The sequence below is a fragment of the Macaca fascicularis genome, chromosome 1 (assembly GCF_037993035.2).
Source record: "Macaca fascicularis isolate 582-1 chromosome 1, T2T-MFA8v1.1".
Classification (NCBI taxonomy): domain Eukaryota; kingdom Metazoa; phylum Chordata; class Mammalia; order Primates; family Cercopithecidae; genus Macaca; species Macaca fascicularis.
The window spans coordinates 11,554,210-11,574,465 of NC_088375.1; the positions used below are offsets into that span (position 1 = coordinate 11,554,210).

General features: G+C 37.7%; 1 protein-coding gene across 10 annotated transcripts in view; it reads right to left on the minus strand.

Moving 5' to 3' along the window:
* The window catches only part of RYR2 (ryanodine receptor 2), a 787,495-nt gene that overhangs the window by 229,075 nt on the left and 538,164 nt on the right, over positions 1-20,256 (minus strand). For 7 of the 10 annotated variants that reach the window (XR_012434021.1, XM_074038447.1, XM_015436882.4 and 4 more), the window contains exons 30-36: positions 14,642-14,850; positions 13,667-14,019; positions 12,928-13,042; positions 11,124-11,284; positions 10,632-10,661; positions 9,109-9,268; positions 2,556-2,642 (exon numbers count right to left, since the gene is read on the minus strand). Coding sequence is in view for 9 of the 10 variants with exons in the window: in XM_074038447.1 (XP_073894548.1) it covers positions 2,556-2,642; positions 9,109-9,268; positions 10,632-10,661; positions 11,124-11,284; positions 12,928-13,042; positions 13,667-14,019; positions 14,642-14,850 (1,115 nt within the window). In the remaining variant the exon portion in view is untranslated. The remainder of the gene's footprint in view (positions 1-2,555; positions 2,643-9,108; positions 9,269-10,631; positions 10,662-11,123; positions 11,285-12,927; positions 13,043-13,666; positions 14,020-14,641; positions 14,851-20,256) is intronic. The other 3 variants (XM_065543167.2, XM_065543147.2, XM_074038567.1) reach the window with 1 other exon arrangement.

Here is a 20,256-nt window from a genome sequence, read left to right on the forward strand (position 1 = left end):
GGGAAGAAAAAAAGGAAAAGAAAAGAAAAAAGGAAAGGAAAGGAAAGGAGAGGAGAGGAGAGGAGAGGAGAGGAGAGGAAAGGAAAGGTGAGCAGTCTAGTCCAGTCTGGACTAGACTGGACAATTTGTGATAGCTATCACTCATCCAATGGAAATGTCAGTAGAAGTCAATAGATGATTGAATATATCAGTCAGGCTTCTGAGAAACTACCACTCTTTGTCCAATTTTGTTAAAAAAAATAAAGGTCATCTGAACTTGCTGCCTCCTTTCTCTCATTTCCAATCTTGAATTCACTGTCACATGGCTCCTGTCATCATTTCTTAATATAATAATTGAGACAAGGTCTCCCTCTGTTGTCCAGGTTGGAGTGCAGCAGCACAATCACGGCTCACTGCAGTCTCCACGTCTGCGCTCTCAAGTGATCCTCCCACCTCAGCCTCTGGAGGATTTAGGACTACAGGAGTGCACCACCACATCTGCCTAAAATCATTTTTTATTTTTTGTAGAGATGGGGTCTCACTATGTTGCCCAGGCTGGTTTCAAACTTCTGGGTTCAAGTGATCCTCCTGCCTCCCAAAGTGCTGGGATTACAAGCATGAGCCACTGAGACTGGCCCCTCTCCCACTGCATTGCTGAAATTCTTCTGGCAAGTCCACCAAAGCCCTCCTCATTAACAAAAGCCAGGGATTCCTTTAGTCCGAGTTGTATTAGTCCATCTGTAGCATCTGCTGTTAGCTACTCCTGTTTAGAAAACTCCATCCTCGCTTGTCATCTACTAAAACGTCTCTTTCAGTTCTTCTCCAATATTCTCGACAGCTCTGCCCTCAGCTTATCTCATAGGTTCCTCTTTTTCAGTTGATACAACCAGGTTCTCTCCTCAGTCATCTCTTCCCACTGTCTACATCTGCTCTCAAATCTTCCATTCACACTCAAAGATGAATTACAACTGATTTCTTGATGATGAAAATTGTAATCTCCAGCATAGCTCTTTTTAGCACAATTGTGCATACATATGTGTGTCTAGGTATGCATATGTATGTACATCATATATAAATTTGTGGAGCAGATACCATGTATAAAGCATTGTTCAAGATGTTTATTAACTCCATAAAAGATATACTGTGAACCCCATTTTATAGAAGCAGAAACTGAGCTCACATACTTTAAGAAAGATGTCCAAGGTCACCAAGCCAGCCTAATAAAACTACTTACTCTGTTCACTCCAGTGTGTGCCTGGACCCTCAACTTTACAATTGCAAAAGTAAGTTCAGCTTCTTTTTTTTTTTTTTTTGAGACGGAGTCTCGCTCTGTCGCCCAGACTGGAGTGCAGTGGTGTGATCTCAGCTCACTGCAAGCTCCGCCTCCTGGATTCACGCCATTCTCCTGCCTCAGCCTGCGGAGTAAGTGGGACTACAGGCTCCCGCCACCTCACCCGGCTAATCTTTTTGTAATTTTTGGTGGAGACGGGGTTTCACCGTGTGAGCCAGGATGGTCTTGATCTCCTGACCTGGTGATCTGCCCGCCTGGCCTCCCAAAGTGCTGGGATTACAGGCGTGAGCCACCGCGCCATCAGTCATTGATTCTCACTCTGCTTGAGATCCTGAGTCAAATTCATCTACAAATTCTGTTAGTCCAATTAATTGTTAAATCCTATTCATTTCTTCTATAAAATATTTTCACATTTATCATTTTTCATTCTGACTTCCATGGCTCTCATCACTGTCTTCCACGTAAACAGTATTAAATTATTGACTCCTCATTGCTACTGACTCTTCTCCTTCTTGCCCACCTCCACGTTAACAATAATACATTTTTCCAAAACAAGTTTCATTATGCTCAATTCCCTTCTTCAAATTTCCGATGGATTTCCCTTGTCTGTGTAATAGGTGCTAACCTTTTCACACGGCACACAAGACCTTTTCAGCTTGGTCTTGTTCTACCTTTTATCCCTCTTAATCTCCAGCCACATTCCGGAAGGCATCCTTTGTTACGGTTACACTGAATTACTTAACCTTCAGCATGTTCACGCTTACATATTTTTGCTTCTTCTCCTGCCTAGAATGACCTCTCCTAATAAATGTACCCCAAGAGCTCCTATTTTACAGTTAGTAATCAAACTAAATGCTACCTCTTCTTTGAACTTTATCTGATCCAACCCATCCAACTGAGTTGTTCTTTCATTTATATTACTGGAGTATTCCATACAAACCACTATTTTAGGTGGCATGGTTTCAGGTCTTTAAGTCCATTCATTAGCTCACCTATGAGTTCAATGATTACTGCAATGTGTGTAATTTGGCAATTTTTCATTTTCTATAGACCTTTTATTGAATAGGCCTTTTATTGGATAATATACATATGATAACTAAAGATAAACACTTTTTAAATATTATGTTACCCTTGTGACCTCAGATTTTCAAGCATGGCTATCTTTTCTTGAGAGAATGATTTATTTCATTCATATCAGTACTAATATACTGAATTCATTTCAGAATAAAAGCTATGTCCTAATAGAAAATAAAACAAATATAATACTAGGAACGAGTTTTACTACCTTTATTCTTCCCAACTCAAACTGGAAAACATTGGGACTTGTAGCTTGTGCAAAAACCGCAGGAAATAATTTTGTACTTGGCTCCACCTGAAATACACAAATGAGTTTAATAATGTTAGTAATGAAAGAAGACAAGGGAAAAATAATTTCTTTATAACAACAAAGGAATACTTTACAGAAGGAACCCAGAGATTTTCCTTTCTTGCATATTGATTGATGTGCTCCTTCAATAATTAGAGTATTTCGTTACTATGTGAACACTGCTGAGGGAACATACTGTGTTTACTCTGAAGGGCTTATGGCACTGTCATTACTTAGCGGAAGTAAACATACATAATTAATTCAGTGTTTTCCATTTTCTTTTAATTTCTAATTTACTGTTTTTTAATTGACACATTGTACATATTTAATGGAATGCAATATGATGTTTTGATACGTGCATACATTGTGTCATGATCAAATCAGGGTAATTAGCATGACTATCACCTTGAACACTTTTCATTTCTTTGTGGTGAGAACATACAAAATCCTCTCTTCTAGCTATTTTGAGATATACAATACCTGAGGGTGGACCATAGTCACCCTACTGTCTAATAGGACACCAGCACTTATTCTTCCTTTCTAATGTTAACTCTATATCCGTTGGATATCCACTCCCTCTCCCCCACTTTCCCCTACCCTTCCCCAGTATCTGATAATCACTATTCTATTCGCTACTTCCATGAGATTAACTTTTTTTGATTCTACATATGAGTGGGCAATGCAGTATTTTTCTATGTCTGGCTTATTTCACTTAACACAATATCCTCCAGGTTCACCCATATTGGAGTGAATGACAGGTTCTCATTATTTTTTATTATCAAATAGCATTCCATTGTGTATATATAGCACATTTTCTTCACTTACTCATCCACTGATGGGCACTTAGGCTGATTCCCTATCTCAGCTATTGTGAATAGTGCTGTGATAATTATAGGAGTACAGATATCCCTTCCACACACCGATTTCATTTCCTTGGGATATATACCCAGTATGGGGAATTCTGGATCATATGGTAGTTCTGTTTTTAATTTTTTGAGGAACCTCCATACTGTTTTTCATAATGGCTATATTCATTTACATTCCCACAAACAGTATATGGGTTTCTCTCTTCCTCAGCATTCTTGCCAACGCTTATTATCTTTTGTCTTTTTGATAATAGCCATTTTAACTGGAATAAGGTAATCTTGTGGTTTTGATTTGCACTTTGCTGATGATTAGTGATGTTGAACATGTTTTCATATGCCTGTTGGCCATTTGTATGTCTTCTTTTGAGAAATGTTTACTAAGGTCTTTTGCCCCCTTTTAAATCAGATTGTTTTTACTATTGTTGTTTGTGTTCCTTATATATTCTGGATATTGATCCCTTATCAGATGCATACTTTGCAAATATTTTGTACCATTCTGTAGGTTGTCTTTTCACTCTGTTAATTGTTTCCTTGGCTGTGCAGAGGATTTTTAGTTTGATATAATCCCACTTGTCTATTTTTGCTTTTGTTGCCTGTGCTTTTGGGGTCTTGTCCAAAAAATTCTTACCCAGTCCAATGTCATGAAGTGTTTCCTCCATGTTTTCTTCCAGTAGTTTCATAGTTTCAGGTCTTACATTAAGTCTTTAATCCACTTTGAGTTGATTTTTGTATATGGTGAAAAACAGGGGTCCAGTTTCATTCTGCATGTGGATGTTCAAATTTCCAAGTACTATTTATTAAAGAAACTGTCCTTTTCCCAATGTATATTCTTGGAACCTTTGTTGAAAATTAGATGGATAGATGGGTTTGTTTCTGGGCTCTCGGTTCTGTTTTATTGGTCTATATGTCTGTTTTGGTTACTATAGCTTTGTAGTATAGTTTCAAGTCATGTAGTGTTTTGGTTACTATGGCTTTGTATATTTTCAACTCAGGTAGTATGATGTTTCCAGCTTTATTCTTTTTGCTCAAGATTGCTTTGACTACTTGGGGTCTTTTGTGATTTCATAAGAAATTTAGAATTATTTTTTCTATTTCTATAATAGAATAATAATGTCATTGGTATTCTGATAGTGACTTTACTGAATCTGTAAATTACTTTTTGTACTATGGACATTTTAATAATATTAATTCTTCCAATCCATCCAATCCAACAGCATGAGATATCTTTCCATTTATTTCTGTACTCTTAAATGTATTTCACAAATGTTTTACAGATTTCAGTGTAGAGTTCTTACATCTCCTTTGTTAAACGTATTCCTAGATAACTGATTTTTTTGTTTTTGTTTTTTGAGATGGAGTCTCGCTCTGTCACCCAGGCTGGAGGCTCATCTCACCGCAGCCTCTGACTCCCAGGTTCAAGTGATTCTTCTGCCTCAGCCTCCCCAGTAGCTGGGATTACAGGTGCCTGCCACCACGCCCAGCTAATTTTTTGTATTTTTAGTAGAGACGGGGTTTCACCATTTTGGCCAGGCTGGTCTAGAACTCCTGACCTCAGATGATCCACCCACCTCGGCCTCCCAAAATGCTGGGATTACAGGCGTGAGTCACTGCACCCAGCCGATAACTGATTTTTAAAGCTATTGTAAATGAGATTGTATCTTGAATTTTTTTCTCAGAGCATTCACTACTAGTGTAAAGAAATACTGATTTTTGTATGCTGATTTTGCATCCTGCAAATTTACTGAATGTATTAGTTTTAACAGTTTTTTAGTAAACTTTTAAAGCTATTTTTATATATAAGATCATGTCATTTACACACTGAGACAATTTGATGACTTTTTTTTCCAATCTGGATGCCTTTTATTTCTCTTTCTTGCTGAATTCTCCAGCTAGGACTTCTAGTAATATGTTGAACAGAAGTGGTGAAAGTGGGCATCTTTGTCTTGTTCCAGACCCTAGAAAAAAAGCTTTCAACTTTTCCCCCATTTAGTCCTAGGCTTTTCTTTGATGGATACTTTTCATTACTGATACAATTTCTTCACTCACTATTAATCTGCTCAGATTTTCTATTTCTTTGTAAGTTAGTCTTGGTAGGTTGTATACATCTAGGAATTTATCCATTTCTTCTGGGTTATCCAATTTGTTAGCATATGATTTTTCATAATATTTTCTCATTACCCTTCATATTTCTGTGGTACAGGTTGTAACCTCTTCTTTTCAATGCTGATTTTATTTATTTGAGTCATCTCTTTCTTTCTTCGTCTAAAGGTTTATTGATTTTGTCTTTTCAAAAAACCAACTCTTCGTATCATTGATCTTTTGTATTGTTTAGTCTCTGTTGCATTATTGTTCCAATTTTTATTATTTATTTACTTCTATTAATTTGAGGTTTAGTTTGTTCTTGTATTTGTGGTTTTTGGAGGTGCAATATTAGGTGGTTTATTTTTTACTTTTTAAATGTAGGCATTTAATACTGTAAACTTCCCTCTTAGAACTGCTTCTGCTGTATCCCATAACTTTCAGTATGTTGTGTTTCCATTTTTGTTTGTCTCAAGAAAATTTTAAATTTCTTTTTTAATTTCTTCATTTGCCCACTGGTTATTCAGGGGCATGTTGTTTAATGTCTATGTATTTGTAAAGTTTCCTCAGTTCCTCTCATTATTTATTTCTAGTTTTACACTAGTGTGATCAGAAAACATATACAATATCATCTTAAATTTTTAAAGATTTGTTTTGTGGCCTAACATATGATCTATTCTGGAGAAAATCCCATGAGCAGTTGAGAATAATGTGTATTCTTCAGCTACACAACTGTTGCCTAGAATGTTCTGTAAATGTCTAGTATGTCCCCTTGGTCTAGAGTGCAGTTTAAATCTGCTGCTTCCCTGCTGAATTTCTGTCTGGATCATCTGCTGCTGCTGAAATTGGGGTGTTGAACTCCCCTACTATTATTGTGTTGAAGCCCTCTCTCCCTTTAGATAAAACATACTTCATATATTTTGATGCTCCAGTGTTGAATGCATATAAATTCACAATTGTTATATCCTCTTAATTGATCCTTTGTTTTTATTAAATAATGACCTTCTTTGTCTCTTTTTTACTTTTTTTGAATTAAGTCTATTTTATCTAATATAAGTGTGGCTACTTCTGCTCACTCTCGGTTTCCATTTGCATTGAATATCTTTTTCCATCCCTTCACTTTAGGGCTATGTCTGTCCTTACAGGTGAAGTGAATCTCTCGTGGGCAGCATAGAGCTGAGTCTTGCTTTTTATCCATGCAGCCACTCTATATATTCTAATCAGGCAATTTAATCCATTCACATTCAAGGTTATTACTGATAGGTAAGGAATTATTCCTGACATTTTGTTCATGTTTTCTAGATCCTTCGTTTCTTTCTTTCTCTCCTGCTTACCTTTGTGGTTTGGTAGCTTTTTGTGGTGCTATGCTTTGATATCTTTCCCTTTCTCATTAGTGTGACTGCTGCAATTTTTTCTTTGTGGTTACTATGAAACTAAGATAAACAATATTGTAATTATAATAGACTATCTTAAGCTGGTGACTTCGGTCACATAAAAACACTCTGGACTGGCTGGGCACAGTGGCTCATGCCCGTAATCCCAGCACTTTGGGAGGCCAAGGTGGGCAGATCACGAGGTCGGGAGATCGAGACCATCCTGGCCAACATCATGAAACCCCATCTCTACTAAAAATACAAAAATTACCTGGGTGTGGTGGTGCATGTCTGTAATCCCAGCTATTTGGGAGGCTGAGGCATGAGAATTGCTTGAACCCAGGAGGCAGAGGTTGCAGTGAGCTGAGATCGCGCATTGCACTCCAGCCGGGTGACGGAGCAAGACTCTGTCTCAAAAAAAAAAAAAAATACTCTGGACTTTTACCCTCCCCTCACAACTTATATTTCTGTTGACTTAATTTACATCTCTCTATATTGTGTGTTCCCTAACAACCACTTGTAGCTGCAGTTACTTTTGACAATTTTGACTTTTAACCTTCATACTAGGGTACTAGAGGTTTGAAAGATTTGGCATAGCACCGTTTCAGTACTGCAGTATTCTGAGTGTGATTTAAAATTTACCTCTACGAATGGGTTTTATATTTGTACATGTTTTCATGTTAGTAATTACCATCCTTTTGCCTCCAGCTATAACACTGCCTTAGGCATTTCTTCTAAGGCAGGTCCAGAGGTGGTGAATTCATTCCGCTTTTGCTTATCTGTGGAGTACTCTATTTTTCTTCATTTCTGAAAGATAGCTTTGCTAGACATAGTATTCTTGGCAGGCAGTTGTTCTTTCAGCACATTGAATATACCATCTCATTTCCCTAGCCTTCAAGGTTTCTGCTGAGAAACTTGCTGATAGTCAAATGGAAATCCAAGTATATACGACTTGGTGCTATTCTCTCACTGCTCTTAGAATTCTCTCTTTTTCTTTGATATTTGACAGTTTGCTTATAATGTGCCTTGGAAAGGACCTTTCTGGGTTGATTCTCTTGGGATCCTTTGAGCTTTCTGGATCTGGATGTTCATATCTTTCCAAAGACGTGGAAAGTTATTAGTCATTATTTTGTTAAATGTTTTCTGTGCCTTTCTCCGTTGCTCAGTGGCATCCCGTAAGTTCTGCAGGCTTTCTTCCTTCTTTCTTACTTCTTTTTCTCCCTCTGGATGGGTTATTTCAAAAGACCTGTCTTTGAGTTCACAAAATCTTTTTTTTTTTTTTTTTTTTTTTTTTTTTTTTTTTTTTGGTATTAGCTCAATTTTATTGAACAAATTCAATAAATATTTGCTGAGTACATTTGTGCTTGATCTAGTCTGTTGCTGAAACCCTCAGTTGTGTATTTTATTTCATTTATTGAATTCTTGAGTTACAAGATTTCTGTTTAGTTCTTTTCTACTATATGCATTTCTTTGTTAAATTTCTCATTCAGATCATGAATTGGTTTCCTGATCTTGTTGAAGTATCTGCATTTTATTGTATCTCACTGAGTTCTCTTACAATCATTATTTTGAATTTCTTTTCAGGCATTTTGTAAATTTATTTTGGCGTCGGGCATCTGTTACTAGAGAATTATTGTGTTCCTTTGAAGGAGTCGTGTTTTCTTCCATTCACATGTTTTTCATGTTCCTTTGATATCTGCTCATCTGGTAAAACAGTAGCCTCTTCCAATTTTATGAAGTAGCTTTTGTAGGAAAATAGTTTTCCTGTAGATGGGTTCTAGGGTATCGGTTGGGTAGAATACACTGGTTTTGGTTCTGGGTGGATGCAGTAATGTAGTATCTGTGCAGATTTTTCAGAGGTAATTTATGTCAGCAGCATCAGCAAGTACCTCAGTGGCCTAGCTACAGGCATTTGTGGTGATTGTGCAGCTTTGTTGGGGTAAGGCCACCAAGGTGGTTCTCAGGTCACAGGAGTGCAGTGGCTGGGACAGCTATGGGGAGGGCTTGCTGGGGGCAGGTCTGCTTGGCTGGCTTTCAAACCAGGGGCACATGTACATGTGTCTATTTTACTTTTTGATCTTACAAACTGTGTTTCCTTTAATGGGGAAAAAAGTCTTCCTCCCTAGAAGCCTGATATCATCACTGACCACGTACCTGATAGTATGTGCTCAGTTCCTTGCCATTGGCAATGAACGTGAGCAGCCCGCTGGCAGCATCCACCACACAGCCGATCTCCAGTCCATTATTGTTGCGTCCTTGCCCGGGGCTCATGCTCTCACCCGCACATACCATATAGCAGTTGCTGCGTTTGATGCTGAATTTCAAAAGAACATTTTTATCTTTGTACAACCACAGATAAAAGAGAAAGCAGGTATATCTTGCAAACTAACTAAATTATGCTGCGCAAGCAACAAGCTCATGCTGTAATGGGAGAGGTGCACAATGGGCCCGATTCTGTGATTTTGAGCAAAACTCCATTGACTGCAGTGGACGTTCTGAATCAGGTCTTATACATCTCTACATTTCACACCTAATGAAGACAGGTCAACAAGTTGGAACCAAGTAAGAACTGACCTGCACCTTCTCTCCAAAAACTCAAACCAAACTAGACCTTTTTTCTGGGTTCAAAAAAGTTTAACTATTTAAAAATCATCCGTATTTGTAATTTTCATCTCATGGATTTTTTTTTTTTAGTTTTTTTTTTAGTTGGTTTTTTTTTTTTTTTTTTTTACAACTTGTTCTGAAATGGGAAGCATTTGTTTCCAAACACTGTCAAAGTCCTCAGGCAAATTCCACATAAGCCTTCAGTGATTTGATATATTTAAAATTTGGCTAAAATTTTGCCCCTTTCTGGACAATTCCCAGTGATCTGAGAGACAGACTTATCTAGAATATGCAAACAAACAAACAAACAAACAAAACCCAGTGATGTTAATCACAAATGCCACCTGATTTTCACCTTCCCTAAAACTTTTACTAGAGATGGTAACAGAGTTGAGTATTTGAGCCTTATCAGCATTCTCTTTCTCTGCCACTATACAGTAAACATATTAACAAAACTAGCAAAAAAGGCTAAAGGCAGGCAAGCAGAAGGAAAAGAACAAAAAGGCTGGGACAAATCAGTTTTTGAGTAATCAAATGTAGGCTGCATTTCTTCACACTATGTACGTAAAATCCAATGACCCTTCCCTATCTTCCATTTCCTCCAACAAAATCATCTTTCAGTTATCCCATCCCTATATTGAGTTCGTTAGTTATACTGCTGCCATCCCTGCAAATTAAGTGTGGCCCCCAAAGAATATTCCTGGAGACACGTGGTTTTTTTGTCCCATACTTATGTAAAGAGCTCTTCATTAGAGATTTTGGCTGGGCCCCCATTGCAAATGCTAAGTCCATTATGCTTCATATGTTACAACCCGAGGGCAGGAAAGTGAGTTTCCCAAAAAATGATGGTGCAAGTATAGAAGAAAAGCAACGTTATAAAGGACTCTTTCTGAGACCTGTCACAGCAGATCAGAGAGGATGCATGGGCACAAAAAGTAGAAGCCAATGGTCAGATCTTCTCTTGTCTTATTCTGCAAGGAAGATAGCCTTCTTCACTTTTTTGAAGGTTTGGTTTGAGTTTGGTTTGTTTTACAAATGAAAAAAAGATGGCACAGAAAGTGTAACTGACTTACCCAAAGCCACACAGCGAGTCAATGGCAAAGCTGAGGAAAGAACCCACTTCTCCTCAGTCTGAGTTCAAATGCGTCCACCTGGTCTAAACTACCAGCCCACATTGTCTTCACAGTTTTCTCCCCACCACGTAGCCAGTTCCCAAAATATAGATCAAGTCATTGGTTAAAAGCCTCACATTCACCCATCTCTCATCTCTAAAACAAAGGCTAAGTATTGGTAACCCAAGCTGTCAGTCATGTTACCTGAAGGAATATATGATCATTACCCCAAAAGACTGCACTGGTCTTACTGTACAATGCTTGCACGTTTAATACATTTAGATTCCTTACTGGTTTGTATGAGTAACAAAAACGACATTGACATTAATGGCTTGATTATATTGTTCCTACAAATAGAAATACCTTGGTCACAAAATACAAGGAAAAGGAACAGCTAGGTTCAGCAATATGTTTTTCACATGTCATTCTTGTAAAAAATTGAGGAACACCAACCTTTCATGCACTTTTCCTTTTTCATCTCCTAGAGTAACTGTTACTGTGCGAACTCTGTCCAAGTCAAAGCCTGTGTCATACTGATGGAAATCCGATGTAATCCAGCCCACCCAGACATTAGCAGGTTCTTGTCCAGGGAAGATTCTCACTGAGTAATAGTACTGTGAAGATAGCAAAACCAAATATTGGCAAAATAAAACTAAACAAAACAAAACTTGGATTTGCAACCCTAACTATGTCTAACTCTGTGATTGACTTAAGAATTCACTTCTTGGTTTAAAACCGTTTGGGTGAATGAAAATACTGAAGGCACAAAGGACTAACACTACAAACTAAGAGATGTCTTTTATCAAAGATCCTGAATTAAATCAGAAATAACAGGAAAGAGAGAAAAGACATGATCTGAGCAAACGTGCTAAATGATTTAAGTCTTTTTATGCTGGTGAGCATGTGTGTGTGTGTGCTACATGTGTGTAATATATACACATACATATATACATGTACATATATATACAGTATATGTATGTAATAAAATCATGAATCCATTAAGCATAGGGAAGCTTCAAATTCTTCAAGCTTATACATGTATACAAATCTATGCTCACTTTTTTTTTTTTTTTTTTTTTGAGATAGACTCTCACTCCGTCACCCAGGCTGGGGTGTACTGGTGTGATCTCAGCTCACGGAAGCCTCTGCCTCCCGGGTGCAAGAGAGTCTTCTGCCTCAGTCTCCCAAGTAGCCGGGACTACAGGTGTGCACAACCACACCCAGTTAATCTTTATATTTTAAGTAAAGTCAGGGTTTCACCATGTTAGCCAGGCTGTTCTCGAACTCCTCACCTCAGGTGATCCACCTGCCTTGGCCTCCCAAAGTGCTGGGATTACAGGCATGAGTCAGTGCACCTGGCCAATGTTTGGGTTTTTATACTTGTCACCCACCTTTTTGCACATTCTTGGCCTTTCCTTTCTCTGACATATAACATTTTGACACTTTAAATTCACTGGGTTTTTTTTTGAGACGGAGTCTCACTCTGTCGCCCAGGCTGCAGTGCAGTGACACCGTGTCAGCTCACTGCAACCTCCATCTCCTGGGATCAAGCAATTCTCCTGCCTCAGCCTCCCTAGTAGCTGGGATTACAGGTGCCCACCACCACACTCCCCTAATTTTTATATTTTTAATAGAGACAGGGTTTCACCATGCTGGCCAGGCTGGTCTCGAACGCCTGACCTCAGGTGATCCATCCACCTCAGCCTCCCAAAGTACTGGGATTACAGGCTTGAGCCACTGTGCCCAGCCTAAACTCATTTTGAAATAGTTCAGAACATGTGAACATCAAACTAAAATATGGGAGCATTCTACAATGAACACAACTAAATATTTTTTCAATGTAGCATTTTAGGAGAAGTAGCCTTGAGAATTTAAAATGGAAGAGTGCAAAAGCTTGACCTCTCACAAATTATGATAATTGATCTTCCTTTAGACAATTCAGTAAGATGAAGAAAGTAGTTGAAAAATTCAAGGGCAACTTAAAATTTTGTCAAGAAACAGAATAGCAAAATAAAGATTATGCATGCCATTAAAAATATTTTTCCTAAAATAGCTCTTTTATTGCATAATATCTATCATAATACATAAACTTTTTTCAAACTTTCAGTCCCCAAAATATATCCCAAAATAGAAACAGACATTTAAAAAATAATATTACTAAGTATGATGAATCAGTATGTGTTATTTGAGATGTAAAGCATAATGAGTGACAATGAGTGACAAATAGAAATAAATGACAAAAGCTGCAACCTCATACCGTGGACGTTTGCATCAAGAAATCATAATCATCCCGATCATCAGCAAGGACATCTTCGGTGAGTCTTGCAGAATGGCTCGTGCTGTAATCTGGCTTTGTTCTTCTAAGCAAAAATCTGAAATATTTTAGAGGACTAACAATAAGCAACATTAAAATGTTCTGTCTACTTCAAATATGAGCATAGAATCAATTGAGTTGCCTTAAACCTGGGCGATTTTGCTCCCTGGGGGACATCTGGGAATATCTGGAGATATATGTTTTTGGTTCTCACAGTGTGGGGGATGGAGTGCTACTGGCATCTAGTGGGTGGAGGTCAGGATGCTGCTCAGCATCCTTCAGTGCCCAAGGTGTTTCCTCAACAAAGAATTGTCTGGCCTAAACTGTCGATAGTGCTGAGACTGAGAAAATCTGATTTAGTATAAGAAAGGATGTTAAAATAACTTGCCGCCTTTATCATAAAAAAATACTATTTGGAGAAAATACTCTGCAAGTTTCAGGCAAGAATGTAAACATAGACATCTTAAAAAATAACTATTGAGATAGATAGCATCTACGCTAACAAATTAGATGACTAACAGGTTGCTTAATTTTTCCTTATAGAATCCTTTGCACAAAGAGGAGGGGGAGGGGGAGGAGGAGGAGGGGGAGGAAAAACCTTACACTAGGAGACCCTTTACTCTGGACTGTAACCCTCCTCACTTAACTACAAACTTAAAATCACAGTGTATAAAATAGTAACCTTTGTTTCAGACGAGAGGGCTTTTCCTGGGCATAATCTTTGTGGTTATTAAACTCTGGCTTGGTAGCTTCTTTGTCTTTGTCAACACGATCGGGCACTAGATGGCCATGAGCTGTCTTCATCAGAACCTCAAAGTCAGAATCAGCATCATAATCTTCCAAATCATTCTTGGGCCCAAAAAGGCCAGCCCCAGGGAGCCCTCCAGCCACAGTCTTGGAGAAGACCTCCGCGCACTCGATCGGCATGCTCAGGCGATAGAACATGATATCAGTGTGGCTGTTCTGAGAACCAAAAGACTTCTGAGTGACCTTTAAACATGGGGAACTGTCTATGGTGCCGTCTATTCTGGTCACCTAGCAAATGAAGAAGCAATAGGTCATATTCCAATCACCGTTGTCGATTTCCTGATTCTAAAGATGCCTAAGGCACATCACGTTTTCAGAATCCCAAATCAGTCCACGCATGGCATCATTTTGTAAGAGATAATTAAACAGATTACTGTGCTATGGATATAGTCATAGAGTTCTGCTTCTGTCTCTAAAGATGGTTTCGGAAATTTATCTTATAATTCTATATATTCAGATTCGGCCTGACATTGCCCACACATAAAAAGGAAAGTATTTTTCCTCATTCTAATAAGCTTCTTGTAACGTAGCTTATTAGAATGGATGTGGCTCCCTTTGCCTTGATCTGTCTTCTAACTAAAGACCTTGATGCGTACAAACCCCACACACAGTCTGAGCTACAGACTTCTTCACACATAGCTCAAGGGAAAAAAAAGAATTGAAAGCAAAAATTTAAGTTTCCCATCCACTGACAGCTGGTATAAAGTGCCATCTTTGCTTAGATTCCACTTCTGTGTAAGGTCATCATTTTAAGTAAGTCACAATAATTGTCTAAGCAGAAGTTCCTATGTATAAAGATATTCTTTTCCTGCTTTTTAGAAATGACCTGATTTTGAAAGAAAAAGCAAACCTCTATATGTTCATGGTTTGATGGAACTTGGAGAAACTGAGGAAGCCTCTTGCTCAGCCACATAGTAATATCCCTGTTTGTATTAACGGCAAATGGTTCATAGCCCTCTTGTAAGCCACAGATGGTGAAGTATTTCAAGGTGCTGACATCCTTTCCAAAGTTCATCCTGCCCACTTGAGCCACTCCAAGGCTACACACAGGTATGAATCCTGGGAAGAAAAAAAAATTAAAAGCTTTAGTACCATTACTATATGATCCTGTTAGTATGGAATTATCACACATACTGTTCCAGGACTGAACTTTGAGAGAGCTGTCACCCTAGGGTGAAAAAAGTAGTGTAATAAAGGGAACAATGACATTAAATATTACCTGTAAGGGTGAGAAAACCAGGATTTGATCTTGACATTATAATTTACTAGCTGTGGGCCCTAGATAAATCCCTTCTCTCATCTCAGACTTAATTCTGTAAGACAAAGTAACTGCTCTGCAGCCCCTGGTCCTCCGGGGATTCTAGAGATCCCTGCCCTGCAGTCTCCTTGCTGAGCAGTGCATGCACTCTCTCATACAGGGAAAGTGAGAAGAAACTAAGTACCAGGGATGTGGTTCATTGGCCTTGCTCTTCCTTCTGGCTAAAGAGCTTGATACGTACTAACACCAGACACAGTCTGAGCTATAGATTTCCTCATACATAGCTCAAGAAAAAAAAAATTGGAGGAAAAAATTTTAAAGTTTTCCATCTACTGATAGTTGCTTTTGATCTTTGAAGAAAATTTTGGCTTTTTTTTTTCTGGAATAAACTGGATCTAAGCATGGGGGAAAAATACATGTTTAATGTATGAAGCATGTATTTATGCATGAGATATATTTATAATGCATAAATTATATATATAATCTTTTATTTAGATGTAATAGCAATGAGCAATAGAGCAAAAACCAATAAAATATTTCTTTTTTTAAATTATGCTTTATGTTCTAGGGTACATGTGCACAATGTGCAGGTTACATACGTATACATGTGCCATGTTGGTGTGCTGCACCCATTGACTACTCATTTACATTAGGTATATCTCCTAATGCTATCCCTCACCCCTCCCCTACCCCACAACCGGCCCCAGTGTGTGATGTTCCCCTTACTATGTCCAAGTGATCTCATTGTTCAATTCCCACCTATGAGTGAGAACGTGCGGTGTTTGGTTTTCTCTCCTTGCGATAGTTTGCTGAGAATGATGGTTTCCAGCTGCATCCATGTCCCTACAAAGGACACAAACTCATCCTTTTCTATGGCTGCATAGTATTCCATGGTATATATGTGCCACATTTTCTTAATTCAATATGTCACTGATGGACATCTGGGTTGGTTCCAAGTCTTTGCTATTGTGAATAGTGCTGCAATAAACATACGTGTGCATGTGTCTTTACAGCAGCATGATTTATAATCTGTTGGGTATATATTCAGTAATGGGATGGCTGGGTCAAATGGTATTTCTAGTCTAGATCCTTGAGGATTCACCACACCATCTTCCACAATGGTTGAACTAGTTTACAGTCCCACCAGCAGTGTAAAAGTGTTCCTATTTCTCCACATCCTCTCCAGCACCTGTTGTTTCCTGACTTTTTAATGATCGGCCATTCTAACTGGTGTGAGATGGTACCTCATTGTGGTTTTGATTTGCATTTCTCTGATGGCCAGTGATGATGAGCATTTTTTCGTGTGTCTGTTGGCTGTATGAATGTCTTCTTTTGAGAAGTGTCTATTCATATCCTTTGCCCACTTTTTGATGGGGTTTTTTCTTGTAAATTTGTTTGAGTTCTTTGTAGGTTCTGGATATTAGCCCTTTATCAGATGAGTAGATTGCAAAAAATTTCTCCCATTCTGTAGGTTGCCTGTTCACTCTGATGGTAGTTTCTTTTGCTGTGCAGAAGCTCTTTAGTGTAATTAGATCCCATTTGTCAATTTTGACTTTGTTGCCATTGCTTTTGGTGTTTTAGACATGAAGTCCTTGCCCATGCCTATGTCCTGAATGGTATTGCCTAGGTTTTCTTCTCGGGTTTTTATGGTTTTAGGTCTAACATTTAAGTCTCTAATCCATCTTGAATTAATTTTTGTATAAAGTGTAAGGAAGGGATTCAGTTTCAGCTTTCTACTTATGGCTAGCCAGTTTTCCCAGCACCATTTATTAAACAGGGAATCCTTTCCCCGTTTCTTGTTTTTGTCAGGTTTGTCCAAGATCAGATGGTTGTAGATGTGTGGTATTATTTCATAAGCTCTTCTCATGTGTGTCAGAGTTAGCAAATCTTTCCTCTATTGAACAAAAAGGGGAAACTATACTAACTTTGTTAATTGTTTTTTTGAGCTCTTTGGAATTGATTGGCAACACAATCAGTTAGAAAGGAGATGAGATTTTTTTTCACAAAAGGATGAGATGATATTCATCAGGGGTGGGTGTTTACTTTTTTATTTTGTTTTATTTTATTTTGAGACAGAGTCTCACTCTGTCACCCAGGATGGAGTACAGTGCCATGATCTTGGCTCACTGCAACTTCTGTCTCCCAAGTTCAAGTGATTCTCCAGCCACAGCATCCCAAGTAGCTGAGACTACAGGTGCGTGCCACTGTGTCTGGCTAATTTTTGTATTTTTAGTAGAGACGGGGTTTCACCATGTTGGCCAGGCTGGTCTCGAACTCCTGACCTCAGGTGATTTGCCTGCTTCGGCCTTCCAAAGTGCTGGGATTACAGGTGTGGGCCATTGTGCCTGGCCTTCACTTCTTTCTATAATGTTTTACACGAATGTTCAAGTAGGCAGCACACTAAAAACGTCAGTGTTGGAATGCAGACAAATAGATCCTCTAATTTGTAGAGCATAAAAGCAATGGATCCTAAGAATAAGCCAACAATTTTGACAAGAATTGTAGTTAGCTCTGTCATTATGATTTACACACTTTTCTCTTATTGAAGTTAGTGGCAGTGCAAGCAATATATAGCCCCCAAAATAGCATAAGACGATAAAAATTACATCCAATAATTCATAATGATTTCACCAGTTTGTATGCATCAACATATAGTCAGATGAATAGCTGTATAACAGTGCCACCAACCAGGAAAAAAGAACATATCCAGCTGTGTTCGAGGAAGGGTAAATGATGAGTTTCTAGTTAAAACTAAAAAAAATTGCAGCTGTATCTGCAGCTGTGACAGCTCTTAAAGCTACATTCAAGGAAAGTTGTTTTAAATGAGTGTCCCCAAAGAAATCAAAGAAAAAGCACGGTGTAAATACAATAGTTCTCAGACAGCTTGAACTGCATTAGCAGAAATTAGTAAATCTAGCACCCATTTAACATAAACTAGGAGATACCAAGATAGAAACATCTCAAATGGTAAACATCTATTTCTTTCTGATCACTTTATTTGTAGAAGGAGTTCCTAGCCTACATGGAAAGTTACTGGAGAGCTGTAAATATCTGTATAGTTGACCTTCAGGTATTTGTTTCACTAATACCTAAACTTTTCTGCATATCTGAAATACTTTCATTTAAAATACTCAGTCTAGTACTATGCACAAATATTTATGTCCTAAACTGTTCCCCATAGCTATGTTTATAATTCTAGAATAATGTTTCAATAATAAATATACTTTTTTTCATGAGATGAACATTATTCAGCCTTTGAAATTTTGGTTTTGAAAGGCCCTTAATGCATAGGAAAATATTCCAAGTAATTATTATGTAAAGAAAGAAAGATAACATATGGTTTATTTTTAGATAAGAAAACATCAGTACGGTTTTTATTTAAAAGCTTCAGAATAGTGGAATTTTGGGTACTTTTGTTCTCTATGGCTCCCAATTTAACAAATTTTCTTATATATATATATATTTTATTATGAAAACAAGTAATAGCTTTCATTTAAAAAATTTTCTTTAATAAAATGGGACAAACCCACATCTTTCCCATAAAGAAATTTGTAAGAGTGATGTGGACATAAAATGGCCCAAACAACATATTGTTTGAGTCCTAACACTCAATGTTGGTAGGTGGTGAATTCACTAACAGAAATCCTCCTAATCAACTTAAACTAGTACAAGATTTATGTAGAGCAAGTTGGTAATATGTGTTAAGAAGCTTTCAACCATTTATTTACTTATTCAATAATTACTTACTAAGCAACTACCATGTGTCAGAAAGTAGGAGTAAAAGATGACTCACACAGATCCAGGGTAAAACATGCTCATGGTCTAATGACATAGAAAGAAAAGAAGAAGTTATACTGGCTGGGCGTGGTGACACCTGTAATCCCAGCACTTTGGGAGGCTGAGGCAGGTGGATCACTTGAGGTCAGAAGTTCAACACCAGCCTGACCAACATGGTGAAACCCTTCTCCACTAAAAATATAAAAATTAGCCGGGCGGAGTGGTGGGTGTCTATAGTCCCAGTTACTTGGGAGGCTGAGGCAGGAGAATTGCTTGAACCTGGGAGGTGGAGGTTGCAGTAAGCCTATATTGTGTCACCGCACACCAGCCTGGGTGACAGAGCAAGACTCCATCTCAAAAAAAAAAAAAAAAAAAAAGTTGTTATACTGAAATAGCGTACCATCCATCTAAGCAGACAGGGTTCTAGGAGCAAAGGAAGCGTGGAGAGATGGGAGTCAGGAAGGTTTTGTAGGAGAGTTAACATCTAAGAAGATGGCAGACAGATATTACCATGAAGTGACTAAAAACACAGAGTTCTAAGTCCAATAAACCAGGATTCATGTCTTAGCCCCACCACTTGTTAGCTATTTGACCTCTGGCAAGTTACTTAAATTCTCTAAGCTTTACTCCTATCTTCTGTAACACCTGCCCCTTAGGGTTATAGTTTTAAAATTAGATCTTATGTGTATAATGCTTAGCATGGATGCTCAGTGAACTAAATTTTAAATGGAAAAAAAAAAGGTAAAAAGAGAAAATAATTCCTGAGAAGAGAATGATTAACCATGATAAATACACAGGATTAAATGTGTGCAGCCATTAAAAATCATCTTTAGGGCTCAACAAAATAAACTGTAGAGAGAGATAAAATTAATATGGCAAAATAAAAATCATTGACGATCCCAGGTAAAGAATATACAGATGTTACCAAAGCATTTATTTTTGCACTTTTCTGCAGGGTAGATAGTTCTCAAAATAAAAAGTTGATTTAAAAAAAAACAAAAAAAGTATGTTTAAAATGTTTTTATGCGTTTGGACAAAATTTATAATATTAAGTTTAAAGGGGGGTGATGGAAAATTATTTTTACAATATCATCTTAGTTCTTTAAGTGGGAGAGATGCATTAAATGTCAATTTTTTCTCTGTGTAGTGGGAATGTTTGTAATTTTTAATCACTTTCATTATATTCCTGTGTATTTTCCAAATATTCAAAAGCAAGATATTACTTTTAAAATAAATAATTAAATACATGCCATTTTTTCATTAGTTTATAGCAATAATACCAGTAGATGGTATTTCTACATATTGCTTTATTGTTTCGGTCTCCTTTAAAGGAATGTATTTATGCAAGTACATCCACAAGTAGAAACTAGCATATTTTTTTCTCATTTTAAGTAAAGCAGAACTTAACAGTAAAAATCAAATCATATTCT